At 33.6% G+C, this 16,031-nt stretch overlaps 1 protein-coding gene across 2 annotated transcripts in view; it reads right to left on the reverse strand.

Moving 5' to 3' along the window:
- Cwc27 (CWC27 spliceosome-associated protein homolog) overlaps positions 1-16,031 on the reverse strand; it is a 197,952-nt gene that overhangs the window by 85,309 nt on the left and 96,612 nt on the right. For both annotated transcript variants that reach the window (XM_005392634.1, XM_013518444.1), the window contains exon 11: positions 5,607-5,707. In XM_005392634.1, coding sequence (XP_005392691.1) covers positions 5,607-5,707 — 101 coding nt within the window. The remainder of the gene's footprint in view (positions 1-5,606; positions 5,708-16,031) is intronic.

A 16,031-nucleotide genomic window follows, 5' to 3' on the forward strand; every position in this document is an offset into this window, starting at 1 on the left:
CTATATTAATAGTTTTATTCTTTGACATTCTTCTTTTTTCGTTTCCTCTGTGAAACATTCATGCCTTCATACATTATCTAAAGTCTTTAAAAAGCAAATAGATGACAAACAGCAAATTATGAAGTTATACTTTAAAATGTGCTTCTTCCTAAGAAGTATATTTATATCTATCAACTGACAACATCACTGTGGTACAAGAAGTAGCAGATCCTATTTATCTTTACATTTATATATGTAGTAACAGATGGGTCCAGATTTTAAAGTAACTTGGCTAATGTGAAAGAACAGATTTACAAGTAGAATTATGACTAGAATGTAAATCCTTAATTGTCTATACAAATCTGGCCAAGGATCTGGCCCTGGAAACTGGGTAAAGATTATAAAACCAATGGAATATTAATCCCTTGATCAAAAGTGATTTTCTCAGATGTAGAATCCCTGAGGAATGTATCATGCCTATTAGAGAACCTGGCTTAATGGAAGACCTCCATTCATTCAAAGAGGTTAAAATTAGTTTTTTTAATGCAGAGGCATTAGAACAGAAGGCTTTCTTGTTCTTACACATTTCTCCCAAGTGCTTTTAACCTGACCACAATACACTAAATTCTAAAATGAAGTGGCAATAATCAACAAATGTTAAGATTTACAGATAAATTAGTAAAACCAGGAAATAAGATCAGTGGAAGTTGTACTTATTAAGAATGTCCAGAAGTTCACACACACTCTCCTTGTAACAAAGAATATCATTATGGAAATACAACTATAAAAAGCAGGAAAAGAAAGTATATTTTGAAATTTTAATTATCATATTTATATATGATCATCTAATTATAGGCTTTAACTAACAACACTAAATTTATTAATAATAATACTAACATTCATATTTTCAGTTTGTAGGATTTGGATAGGAAACAAAAGAGCAAGGATTAGTTATATTTTTCTTTTTACAAATTTAAAATAAAGATTTTTTATATAGTAGTGTAGATATAATAAAATGTTTCTCATTATATAATTTATTAAAAAAATTTTTTTTGAGTACCAATAAGACTTTTTATTCATTGTATTTTCCCAGGGAAAGGAGAAGGGAAAGAAAAGTCAGCACACGTGTTACAAAATGATTAGAAAATAGGAAAGGAAGCATACTAGGTTATAGCAAAATCTACTGTCCAATAGATACCAGTGATGGGGTCACCAGAGCCCAGTTAATTTACTTCTTATAAGAAGCCTGAGGGATGCAGAAGATGTTTTTATCCCTGGATTTATGATAAGAAAACTGAGTCATCATGGCTTAAATGACTTCACTGCTAGTAAAAGTAATAGAGATTTAATTCTTTCTCACTTATATTTAGAGAAGATACACTACTCCAAAAAATTCATAATAATCATTAGCGCTACATATAACAAGCCCCTAGAATTACCAGAGAATTACTATGAAAATACAAAATTAAATGTTTTTTTAGTTTCTTTCTACTAGTAGGTGTAGCACAAGTATCAGCTGAAAATGCACACAAATGATGGGTTCGTATTACACAATCTGCTACTCCAAATTATCCAAGAAGCTTTAAGACTATTATCTGCTTCTAAGTTTACTGGCAAATTAAACTGCTAGATATAGCATAAAAGACCAAATAATACAAGGTTTGCCAAAATACTCAGATTATTTAGTCTTGGACCAAAATAAAATGCTTTATAAAAGCCAGATATGTAGCCATTTAGCCCAATCAAGAAATCTTTCCTGAATAGGTCCATGAGAGTATTCAGTTCAACTGATGCATGAAGTTATAGAGCCAAGGTCAAATAACACTTTCCAACTTCTTTTCATGTGAGGATCTTACTATACAAATACACATGAGAACTTCTGGATCTGTTCCCAGAGTTCATGTAGTGCTAACCTTGGAATATCTGTCAACTGGGAAGACAGGCTAAATCCTGAAATATGCTGAAAGATGCTTAAAAGCATACTTTATTTCTATAATATTATGTTGTGAGATTGCTCATGGTATCATTTATAGTCACAGGGAAAGAAGTACTACCAGATATAAAATCTGCATAGCAACTTTGGATTTTCAAATATAAGGTAGAGTTATTGAAATTCACAAATCTTTCATCATGAACAATTTTGTACCATAATATCAGTAATTCTTGCCAATTTAAAAAGATCAAAGTAAGTTTAGAGAAAAATATGATTGGAAGAAAAAGACAATCCATAATGCGTATCTTAAATAGGTTCTAAGAAAGAATTTGGTTCAGCCTTCTAACAAGATAGTGATAATAAACCACGGCTTTTAATAGCACTCTAAAAATATCAGAATCAAAATAAAATGGTTCATTTAGTCTCCAGATCTCGGTTTCTAAACATAATACTCAAACAAAAGGAACCCACAGTTCCTTGCAGAAGTATTTGATTCCCTGTCTGGAGAAGGGAAAATGTAAGACTGTGTTGTGATACCAGAAAGCAAAAAAGTGCTCACAGGATGGCATGGGGGCGGGGGGCAAGAGGAAAGGAAATGAGCTCTCTTGAAAGAGCTGGATATAGCCAAAGCTGGAAATATCTGAACAAAATAAAAGAGAATTTAAGATTATAATACATGGAATAACATAAATATCCACCTTACTGAAATAAATAAAGGCTAGAAGAGAATGCACTTTCTCACAGCAGAATTCCAAGTAGCAAAAACAGTAAGAATCAGGGAAGAAATAATGTCACCAGTAGAACACCACAGTGAATAATAATGCCTACAGACAAGATCTACCATTACTAATGGATGATAAAATTAGTGGGGAATAGCTCGAAGAAAACAGGATATTTGTGTATCTACAAGTGTCTGTCCCTGAATACTTCCGAATCTCAAAGACAGAAAGAGTAACTGTATAGTATAACAACAAGACAGACACGCTTTAACCAACCAAAGCTGTATCACTAATAGTAAGATAATAGTCATACTACTCCTAACACAACATGCTGGTAAGAGATACTGTTGTCGAGGTAATCTTGCCAAAAAAATGCATAATTTTAATCCAGTCATGAGAAACTCAAATTGTGAGACATCCTACAAAATATATAGCCAGGACTTTTCAAAGTGTAAAGGTCATAAAAGATAAGGAAAGACAAAAATAGTCACAGATAAGGGACACTAAGGAGACATGATCATTAAATGCAACATAGAATCCTGTATAGCAGGATAAAAAAGAAAAAAGAGTAACAGGAGAAAATGATGAAATTCTAATAAGGTCTGTAGTTAGTAAACAGTATATATACCAACACTAAGAGCTTGATCACTGTATCTTGGTATAAAAGATCTTGATGTTAAAGGTACATGGGAAATCAGAATTATTTTTTGCAACTTCTGCATGTCTAAAATTATTTCCAAAATCAAATAATAAAAAGGGAAAAAAATGGTCCATTTTGAGATTAGGAAATAAAGTGAAAGCAATCAAACAATCTCATTTTTTTTTTGAAACTAGTTTTAACCGTTATTCATATTCAGGTTAAATCCAGAAAAATAATTATTAATATAGCTGCCTTTCTAATGATGATATAATTTTTTATTTTTATTTTTTTTTTTTGAGACAAGGTCTCCCTGTATAATTCAGGCTGGCCTTGAACTGACTATGTAGTCCAGGCTAGCTTTAAATTTGTGACAGTCTTCTTGCTTCAGCCTACCACATTCCTGCTGGGATCATAGGCATGTGCCACCATGCCTGGCTACATAAAAATTTTTTTAACACGATCAACTTCCATTACAGAGATTAAAATAAGCGCTGATGCAATTTTCTCTTTTGTGTTAAGAAATCAGTCTTTTAAGACTCAAACTTCTCTTTACTTATTCATATTTTAATATTTCAAAGGCAGATAAACATAGTCAAATGCCAAATCTGACATTTAATGTTAATGTCAAATGTTAATGTCAAATCTAATCTAGCACCATACAGTGCTATTATAGTAATTATCAATTGCATTTCTCTTACTCCTTCTAGATCATGAACTACAGAGATAAGAGCTATCCATCAATTACCAGTTCATATACCTAGTCACGTTAGGTCTTGAGACTGTACTTGGGGATATTCATAACTAGGTAAAAAATTAATAAAATAAAAGATCATAAATAAAGGACCTTCCTATGTGAATGGAATGATTCATGTATTTAACATGCTTTTAATTATAAGAAAAAAATCCCCTGGATTTTTTTTGGGAAAATTATGTATAAATTTAGACATAAAGTAACTTGCAGTATTTCTTCTTTTAATCTCATAATCCAGCTTGTTTCTGTTCTGGGTTATATTTTATATAGGACATAATCTAATTCTTAATACATTTGTTCTTTCTTTTAAATTCAGCTCCTAATTTGTGCCATTATGGGTAAGTCAACCTTTTAGCAATTACCTTCATTCAAATATATATTTCATTGACTTTCAATTATTCATTAAGTACCTGCCTTTACTAAAATAGTCACTGGGGATACAGCATAAATAATGTAAGAAAGATAAATTAAAAAAATACTCTACAAACTATAATTCTTTAAATAGTTATGGCATACTGCTTGTGCTATTTAGAGCAATAATAATATATTGGTCAAATATTACATTACTATTCTATATCAGAAAATGTGTTCTTTAAAATTGGATGCTGCCTATTTTTTAATGTATTTCAGTGACTGTCTCAATGACTGTCACAGTAGATAAAAATACTTCTAGCTTGCCAGAAGTATGAGGATACAGAAGATATATGTATAAAGCAAATTTGTTAAGTCTAATGTAGCATATCTTATCAGAAGCAAATGAATAAAATTTCCAATTATGTTACATTGTAATCTATTATTACAAAAAGAGAATAAATTTAAGCATTCCAAATTGTAATTTTGGAAAGTGAACACCACATGGTTTATAGTTAAAGAGTCTTAAAAATTAAAAACTTTAAGTGAGAATGAAATAGCTTTTCCTGGAGGTTATTTTAGCTTAATGAAAATCACAGTGAGAATGTAATAACCATGGATTGCAAACATATGCAAATAAAAAAATTAAAAATTTTAAAAAACTACAGTGAATCACAAAACATATTTAACATGTATAAACAAGTATAAACAGCAAGATCAATTTTGTCAATATTTTAGATTTTCTATGTTTTAACATATGAATAAAAAAACCAAAAATAAGGGCAGGTATCTATTACTATTCAAAACAACACACAAATATTTATATAGCCTCAATCAAACATAGATCATGAATATTTTTAAATGTTGTAAAGAGTATGAAATATTTAAAAAAGACAGAACATTCCAATCTTGTGTGTTTTTAGTCCAGTTATGCTATAAGCTATGACAACGTTAGGTTTTGCCTGATCTTGAGTAGTGTTATTTTCCATTAGCTTACTTAAGAGCAACAGTTAATCATGCTTGCATTGAGTTTATTTCTTAGAAAAATGCCCTGTGTGGAAATTTATTTTACTGGCCATCCCAAGCAAGTTTGAAAAAGACAAAAACAAACAAACAAAAATCTCAAGGACTGCAGAGACAAGAAGGAAAGGAGGAGGAGACAGGAGAGATGGGGGCAGGGGAAAGAAATACAGGAGTATCAAGAGGAAATGTAAGCCTGAAAAATGCCCTTACCTTCATTTCTTTTCTCTGCATTTGCTGCATTTTCTAATTTTTTTTGTTTCGCTGCTAAGAGTTCCCGCTTTAATTGTCTTGCTTCTTTTCTGAGCTCTTCACTATAAAGCAAGGAATAGTGAGGTAAGTATATAACATACTGACAGTAAAAGTTGTTCAGCAAAGAATTATTGACTTTCAGGCAAAACTGATCTAAGAAAAATAAAGTAAATCATATAATTCATTCATCTTGTTTCAGTCTACATGTAATGTGCTATGGAAACATAGGTAAAGGATATCTTAAAAGCTGTAACTTTTCACAGTAGCATTGTGAGTTAATATATAAAAATTTACCATTTTAGGTATAGCAAACATAAGAAGTGATAAATGACCCCCTGTTTTCTTAATTCAGTACAAATTTAACATTCAGGTTTTAATTAATAGTTAATGGGAACCTGGAGTGAAAACAAAAATTTTAATGTAATTACTATTTATTGAACCTGGATATATAAAACACCGAACTAAAAACTTGTTGAATGCCCAAAGTGGCACAATTAATAACCATTTATTAAGCAATTATTATATGCTAGGTGCACTACTAAAACTTTTAAAACTCATTTGCTTATTCAAACTTGCTTTAAACTCACCTAATATTACAATTTGGCATGTAATTTTGTTTTCTGTGGAACATACTAAGTCAAGATATTCTGATGATTACTATACTGCATCATGTGTTAAAGGCAAAAATGAGACATCAATGTTGATCTCATGTAAGTGACTTTTAAGGGCAAGAGATTCAAATTAATTTCTTAGAAAAAAATTATCCAGTACTCTGGTCATGAACCCTGCTATGGTTTAGACACGGTTTCCGTGCACCCATCATTATTTCTTCAGGGTCCATGTATTGGAAGCTTAGTCCCCAGGGTTACGGGGCTGCGAAGTGATTAAGAGAAGGTGCCTGGTGGGAGGTCCTTATATCCATTGGACAGTGTGACTTTGGAAGGGACTGTGGTGCCTCAGCCTCTCCCTGGCTTCTTCTTTCAAGATGTAATCTCTCCCTCTCCTGTACCCCTACCATGCGCATCTGTCAGGAGGTCACACAGCCAAGGTAGAGGAAACAGTATGTCAGTCCTGCTTATGCTGTCTGGACTTTCAGCATACAACACTGTGAGCAAAATCAATCTACTTTTCACTCTGTCTCTGTCTCTGTCTGTCTGTCTCTGTCTCTTTGTCTCTCTGTCTATCTGTCTGCCTGTCTGTCTCTCTCTGTTAACCTATCTCAGATATTTCATTATAGCAACAAAGAACTGATTCTTATGCATACAAACCCTCAGGGTCACTTGTGACTAGTGAAAGCTATGCATATTTTATCATTGTTAAGTAAACTTTTCTACTTGTACTGTGAAAGTTACACTTGATCAAAGATACTCAGAGAAGATTAAATGCTCAAGCAGGTGTCCTATCTTCGAAATGATCGCCAAAGTTATCCAAGTCAAGGTTTAGTGGAATCTTAAGTCTTGATGTTTCCATACTGATAGTTTCATACTTTAGTGTTTCCTCCTGACCTGAATCTCAAACTTTTTGTTAGCATTCATTGTGTTGTGTTAGATTTACCAAACTGATAGGCCTTATAATGAAAATGACTCAATTCTTTCTATCCACCTAGTTCTTTCTGTACGTATCTATATATCAGATACGTATAGCCACATTCTGTGTCTAATTGGCCTTTAAGATCTTGAATTCTGAAAACACTCCCTCTGATCAAAATCTACTTTTTTGCTTTGTCAGTCTTTCATTCCTACTGAATTTAAAATTATGAAAGTCAACTCCTTAACTGTAGTTCATGGTCCATAAGTTCTACTGTAATCCTCACTGGCTTTATATCCATTCTGGATGTTATTATAGTTAGCCATTTCATTAATGTCTTTATTAGCATTCTAAATTTTTTTTGACTTGTTTTATCCTGTGGATACATCATAGTAACTTAAAAGAAACTGTGGATATGGTTCATGTGTCATTACCTTACCCCACCCCAACATGAGACTTGTTCCAGGAGATAAGCCTTCAGAGAAAAGAGCAACTGTAGATGTGAGATGTTGCCTGGGGATTTGCCCTTGTAACAAGTTCCCTGATGATTCCAGTATACTTTCTGCTTAGGATTTTAGTATGGAAAGTATCTTCTCTCTTTTATACAATTGCAGGCACTCCTATTTCACTGATCCTTTTATTCAGCAGACAAACATGTTTAAAATTTCCTGGACTCTATTTGAATCAAGTGATTATTATCTTCACAAATGGATTCCATTCCTGAAAGAATAGTTTATATATACAGTTTACTTCATAATCTCTTGCAATCTATCCCTCTTACATTCTACGGAAACTGCTTCTCTATCAACCACATTCAATGGCCTTTTCTCAGTTCTCTTCAGCCTATCATTCAATGTTAACTATTCCTTCCTTTTAAAAATTTTATCTTAATCAGACTTATATAGTGCTTTGAAGTAATGATTTTCCAATTATTTTTCTCCTGGTTACTCTTTCTCTTCCAATCTTAAAATTGTTGACTTTTTTTTTTTCACCTCTCTCCTCTGTATACTGCCATTTTTGCCTAATTTTACAACCTGAACTATCACTCCTTATATGGATTATTTCTAAATTTAGACATTTTGCTTTGACTTTTGTCCTGCATTTCTAACTATCTGTTATAAATCTCAATATAGATTTGTGCTATCCAACAGAAATACAAGGAAAGACATATAAGTAGTTTAAAGTTTCGTTGCAGCTACATTTTTTAAAGAAGCAAAAGGAAAAGCTTACATTATATCCAAAATATTATTATTTCAATATGCAATAATATAAAAATATTAATGTGATATTTTACATTCTTTTTTGTACTAAGCCTTCAAAATCTGGTATTTTATACTTACAGCAAACATCAATTCAGACCAGCCACATTTCAAGGATTCTGATCTAGATAGACAGCAGGCCAGGGGTCTCAACATAATTACAAACTTTCTGTTTCCAAACCTGAAGTCATTACCTTCTTGCTCAACTGTATTCCTTTTCCTAAAACAAATCTACTCCATTGTGAAACCATTATTTTTCTACTAAACCAGGTTTTAAACTCCTTTTCACTGAATCAACACTGGAGTACATTTTCCAGTCTCTCTCACATATAACAGCCCTTGTTGGCACCATCACTAAGCTAAGTTTAGGCTCTTATTATGCATGTCTCAGGTAAATGCAATTGCTTCCTAATTTTTGAAGCTATATGAACAAATCTCAATATTGGTCACCATGAAGAAAAAACACAGCCTTTTGGTCCTTTTACAGGAAACAACCACCACATCTTTGCTCCATTCATTAAAATTGCCAATCCTTTTTATGCTATTTTCCACATTTTAAAATTTGGCAATTCAGCAATTTAGATGTCTTTAAAGAAGATGTTACTCTGCAAGATGGAAAGGAAATGCTGCATTTTTAGGCTGCAAAAAAGTCTTGAAAGTAATTTGAAGTACATAAAGAATGAGCAAAGTTTATACTGGAAAACTTGGGACCTGCATGGATCAAGCAGAGGAGGGCTTGGTTGCTGAAATTAGTAGCATTACAAAGAAGCCAAGTTTATACTTTACATCAAGACAACAGGAAATATAGCTTGGGGGCATGTTAGGAAAAAAGCAAAATTCTTCCTTTTGCCCTGTAAAAATGGAAGAATTTGCTTTGAGAAAGAGTCCCAGGACACTCTACTGGAGATGGGCCACCCTGGGATTCAGTTCACCAGCCCAGTCATCCAGGGACTCACGGGGCTCTGGAACCACCAGCATGATGCCAAGCTACTACTCCAATTAGCGGCAGACCTTGGTGTCATCCACGTGGTTCTAGTTCTTATGCGCATGCAGAATGCAAGAATAGTGGGGTCAGGGAGGCTTGCATCCAAATTTCAGAAGGCTTGCCTGTAATACAGGCTGTGTACCCCTCAGAGGGCAGAATGTAAAGTCCTAAGAGCGAAGTAAAAAATGAAGTAGAAACCCCGGGAAGCTAGAGATCCCAGGAACATGGAACAACTGCTAAGGAAAGCTGTGAGGAGTGGGCAAAGCCAACCTAAGAGAGAAACCAAGAGGGTTACAACCACTGGTCATAGGGGTGGGGCCACCCATGCCCTTTGGAGTTCAAATCTCACAACAGCTTGCCATGGGTGCTGAACATGGAACTATTCATCATGAATAGTGATGAATAAAAACACACAAAAGACAAAGTCAGACAGAGAAGGGTACATCTATTAAGATTATTAATGATTGCTTCATGAATTTTTAAGTTATAAGGAACTTGCAATGGTCAAAATCTTTTAACTACTCAAACACCACCATTTGCTAGTATTTGTGGAATCTATAACTCTTGGAATGATGTGCAACTTTTAAAACTTAGTTTTAGATCATAACCTAGTTTAAGATTTCCCAATCTTATATTTTCTGGAGTATCCTCCTATCCACTGGCACTAGAATATATTTAAATCTGTTAGGATGACAATGAAAATTGTGAGGTTGGACTATATGTCACCATATACTGCCAACCCATGTGCTTGCTTTACAGTCAGAGAGTATCTATTTCACTCCATTAAAGCCTAGTTTCTCCTTGAATGATAAAGGGTTTTTATAAATTGTTATTAATCTAAGATAATTTTTTTTCTTAAAAGGTGTTTCTAATTTGAATTTTAATTTTTTTTATAAATCATCATTAACCATCAGATAATTCTGCTCCAATGGAAAAAAGATTTCCTCTTGTAAAAAAAATACTAGCAGACTATAAACTATAGTAGCCTTTACATATTTAGAAATGGCAAAGGAATTGCTAATTCACTAGAAAATCTGTAATATTTCTATGGTACCATTGTGGTGTACAGGCACAGAAATCAAGATGAATAAGAAGAGAGGGGAACCTGATCTTGTATCTTAAACCTTCTCTTCCACTTAATCTTCTCAATTATCTCTGATATAAGAATTTTATAGCTAAGAAGGCTGAGGTTAATCGACTTTGCCTGAAGTCAGGCAGTCAGTAAGTGATAGAGCTAGAAAATAAAAAATAAATGGAACTTTCCGAATGCTAAGTCTATCCTTTTTCCATGATGCTACACTGACACCTGGACAAACTCTCCAAGGAGCTTAAATTCTAATGAAAAACATAAAACATGTATATCAATAATAAAAATAGTACATGATAAAAAGTAGTAACTGCTGTGACAAAGAAATGACTGAAGCATTTTGAAAACCAGTGAAGGAAAGATTACTGCAGGCTAAATAAGAGGGCTTCACAGAGGAGGCATTTGAACAGGGCCTTGAAAATGGGTGGGAATTAGCAATGTGGAGACAAGAATGAAGAGGCATCCAAGTAGTATGCCTAAAACTAGACAGGAAGGTAGCAAAACACAGAGTGTATGCTAAAAGGTATTTCGTTATAGCATAAAATAATTGAAAAGGAGGATGTGTGATCAGTAACAAATGACAGAGCTATGAAGAGAATCTGGGATAACATTTAAATGTAATAGTCAAAATGGGAATATTTTCTTTCAATGTTTGCATACTCTTAAGCTTCCATTTTTTAAAAACCAATTCATCAACTTCTCTTATTATCTTCATTTTACCAATTATCCACTCATTTTTAATATCTCAAAATGATCCATACACCATTTAAATTGTTCTCTCAGAAGCAATTTATGCCCCTCTAATCCCTTTAGAAGAACCAGATTCTGCTGTCCACTTTCCCTCCCTCTGCCCTTCTCCTGTCCCAGATATATTATCATCCCAGATATTCTCCCATCTCTGAAATTCTTTACGTTAACTTTACTCTTCCACCATAGTATCTGCTCTCTGTATCCACTGTTAACCCCCTTTTCTTCTCCCTTCTTCAGAAATTTTATGCACACTGAGGACTTCAAGCCACTCTATCTTAATGCTGCTATCCTATAATATCAAGATCCTTAGCTTGATTCTCTTAACACATTTCCAGTCTGAAGCTTAAGTTTACATTCCTACTGCCAGAAAAATATTTCCATTAGACATCTCATAAATGTATCATATTTACCATTTAAAAAAATCTGATTCATCAGATTGACACCTTAAAAACTTCACTTTATTCTATCTTTCCTATTTCTGAAAAATTCACTAGAATGCCACTGTCAGGCCTCCTTCTAGTTTCATTCACTTTCTGCATCTTTCCCTTTTCCTTCTCAGTCTCTTTCTTCTGTGGTCAGTGACAGCAGGCTAGTTTGGGCCATCATGACTTCATTACTGTAATGGGTACCTATTTGGTCTATGTGCCACTGGTCTCACCTTTCTTCCACTCATTTTGTGACACATATGCCAAGTCCCACAATTCTACTTCCCTGATTGTCACAGATCCCTAAATCCTACTAAATTATGCATTAATTTCTTAAATTATGCATTAATTTCTTAAGAATTTAAGTCCCTGTCTGAGTTAGCTTCAAAATACTTTTTTTTTTCCAACTTTATTTCCCACATATCCTGTACGGTTACTCTAAATTTCAGTCAAAACATTCTAGTCATAATTACCTTGGCAAACTTTGAGCTTCAGTACACATACCCCTTCATCCGTGCCATTACCTTGACTTAAAATTCTGTTTTTCCTATTTCTGTTTACTAAAATCTTCAACTTTTAAAAAGCCTTCATGGAGAAAGTGGTCCTTGAGCACAGCCATAGGGAAGGTTGTCAACCTCACTGAATTCCAGTTTTCTCATCTAAAAACTGTGGCATATATTTAACCTATCTAACGCAAAGATTAAGGATTAATATGACTAAGTGCACTACCAAGTACTGAGAAGGCAGTGTTACTTCTATAATCAAAATATACTATAGCCAACTCACAACTATGAAACTTATATCAACAATTTAAAGAATTAAAAAATTAAAAACAATAATAAAATAATACTAATTACTACACTAATGAAATTTAAGACAAACATCTATTTTTAGCATTCCAAAAGTTTAGACAAAATTATTGAGCTGGGGCACAACCTTGTTTATCAGAGACTTAGGTGCAACATTATTATAGGCTCACAAGAAAGCAATTAATCCCCCTTCTTTGCCTTAGTGTTATCATTATATAAGAACAGTATGAATAGAATATACTGAAATGTTATCAAAATTATATAAGTGTAAAAAGTTACTACACCATGCAGATAATTTTATTTCATTTCCTTTGAATTTAGTATATTAAAGCCCATTAGGAATTAAAATTATTTCCTCTCAGTTTTCAAATCTAAGAAAGCAGTGAATGCCAATACTGTCATATTTACCTAGACACGAAGACACTGTAGCGTAGAGATAATAGAGATTTTCTGAAATTGTGTAAGTCAGTAATGCAATGATAAACATTACACAGATATCTTAATTCTTTATGCAGATTCCTATTTTTTTACCTTTTTTGGGTGGGGTGGTTTCAAGAATTGAACTCAGGATCTTGTACTTGCCAGGTAGGCACTTATGCCACTGACCTATATCCCCAGACCCCCATTTACCTATTAACTACTCATTGAATGAAAAATACCTCTCTGCTTGCATACCTTACTTACACGGAACATTTTCTATACAAGAGAAGACACCAGGAATATACAGAAATTTTTAAAAAGAACTATAACATTAGTATATCTATATTTTATTAGGCTTTATCACTTCATTAGAGTTGGTTTTGAAAGTTTTATTTTTTCCCAGATGCTTTTTACATTTTCTCCAGTTTCAGTGAATGTGCCTTAGGAAAATTTTGAGTTATATCTGTCCTTTTTTTCTTTTGGCATGAGAAATATTATCTTAATATGAGGGTAGTGAACTCAGGGACTGACCATCTCTGACATTTACTTAAAAAAACTGGTAAGAACATCTCTGTGTTGACATGACTCTGAAGAGAACTTCCATCTACAAAAACAGAATTAAATATGTGTGTCTTATGTTAGTAAATGAATTGGCTTGTTTGTTAAATAACTGATGGCTAAACACATGTCCATTATAGACAATTGTTTCTTGGACCATGGATATAACACTTGCAGTCAGTTTAAGCCTACTGTTTCCCAACATCTGATAAGAATTTATAACACATGGAAATGATTAAAAACCAAATAGTACACCCTTCAAGGTTTCTAGTCTGCTGCTTTAATCACAAGGCTCTCCAATCTGCTTATAATGAAACAACAGCTTGGCCACTGACGAACTCATAAAATGACTACAATAAAAGCCCATCATAGATATTAATAGATGTATGGCACAATTTTTAGGATTATGGCACTATTAGCTGGAATAGAGATGTAAATATACCATATCTCAGAAATCATCATAATATACTATAGTTACACATGAATTTTGAAAAAAATATCTGTCCAATAAATGACTAGTGAAAGTAAATCAGGGAAATCCTATCACGTGTTCAAATCTCTGGTTTATCTATTCCTAGCAGCTTGGAATTAGGAAACCAAGTAAACCAAACTAATCCCCAGTTTCCTCACTTTAAAATGAAAACAATTATAGGTTATTGTAAGAAAGAAAGAAGATTCCATGAAAATTAGCATCCTAACATGATGCTTGGGCCAGAATATGTACCAACAGAAATTTGATTCTATATTTATTATTGTCATTGTTACTATTATTATTGTTCTTACCTCTGCCACCAAATGTTCTTACCATTCACCAAACCTACAAAATCAACTGGTGACAAAATGAGGTCTGTTTAATTCAAGAGATTAACATGGCAAATCTTTCTCTTTTTAAGTGGATGTATAAATTTCAAAAGCTTACTGATAATTTTTTGTGTTTGACACATTGCTTAAATACAATACCATTGGCTATGAATGGAAGAAATACCATAGTTTAAAATATTAAAAAAAATACAAAGTTCCTAGATCCTGCTCCTACTCACCAAACACTTGGCACTAAACTGCTTATTTTCTTTTAATATAGTCTAGTTGAAGCTGGGCATGGTGGCACACACCTATGATCCCAGCATTCAGGAGGCTGAGGCAGGAGTATTGTTGTGAGTTCGAGACCAGCCTGGGTTACAAAGTGAGCTCAAGGCCAACCTGAACTGCATAGTGAGACCTTGTTTTAAAAAGCCAAAAAAAAAAGTCTAGTTGAAAAGCTGAGGAAGACATGAGCCAAGAAAGGGGGGGGAATATATATATATATATATATATATATATATAGAGAGAGAGAGAGAGAGAGAGAGAGAGAGAAAGAGAGAGAGAGAGAGAGAGAGAGAGGCTAACAGGCAGTTTAATCTACATGCTCCTGAAAGGCATCTATCTGCTGATAAAATTTAATCTTAGAGATAATATTTATGATAGCTAAGCTTAATTTTCAACTTGATTGGTTTGGGAGCTGCTTAGGGGATTACTCACGCCCACTTCTGGGTGTGTCTGGGTGGGTCATGGAGATGATCTTGCTACTATACATGGTCCCTGACCTCTTCCTCTGTGCTCTGCTTCTTGGTTACCATCAACTACGCAGCTTTGCTCTGTCATGCCCTTCCATCATGATGTTCCTGTTTTGGAACCAGCTGACCATAGACTGACTCCCCTGAAAATGTCAACCAAATTAAATATTTTCACCTTTATAATATGGGTCTTGGGTATTGTGTCCTAGAAACAGGAAAGCTGACTAATAAATGTCCAGTGCATCCTTCATAATCTGTTATGTCAATACCTAGAAAGACTACCTTCTATCATTAAAGATCATGCAATTTAGAAAGACATCAAGGAAGAATGTAACTGCACTTGCATGTACCCTTTAGACTTCAATCTATCGCCTTCACATGAACGATCACATATATTTTATAATAACAGATTAGATGTCAGATGTAGAATGCCACCAATCTCTGTAAGATCTCTTTCAAATGTTGCAATTTTAAAAAATAGACTAAACAAGAGTGAATACTATATACAAAAATGAAATTTCCATGGTAACAGTAGGTGATATTGCTAGTCTGTCTAAACATTAAGTAAAATTTTCAGAATCAAAGATGTTATTTTACAACAAGAACTTAGCTTAGCCAGTATTTCACAAAAGTGAAATAAATTTGATGTGGCAGAAATTCAGTCTTTAGCCATATGTCTATTTCACAATCCAACTTTACAAATGATATTAATTCAATATGAAAAACAAATGAGATTTCCATTTCCAGTAAAGCAGCATTCTAGATAACTTGAAAACTTTCCTGTGATCAAATAGCAAGACGTGCTGGATAGAGTACATTAAAAAATACCTTTAAGTACATAGCTTAGTTCACTAAAAATCAAGGTTATTATTCCAGGGTTTGAAAAATGAGGAGAGGACTTAAAAACAGAACAAGAGGCATTAGAATTATTATTGGAGCACACAGAATTGCTGGTCTCAGCCTTCTGGCTGGCTAGCTTCCTGCCTGCTGGCTCCCGGAGGGTGGGCCCCCAG

Source organism: Chinchilla lanigera, unplaced genomic scaffold (genome assembly GCF_000276665.1).
Source record: "Chinchilla lanigera isolate Chin_1 unplaced genomic scaffold, ChiLan1.0 scaffold00045, whole genome shotgun sequence".
In the NCBI taxonomy this organism is placed as follows: Eukaryota; Metazoa; Chordata; class Mammalia; order Rodentia; family Chinchillidae; genus Chinchilla; species Chinchilla lanigera.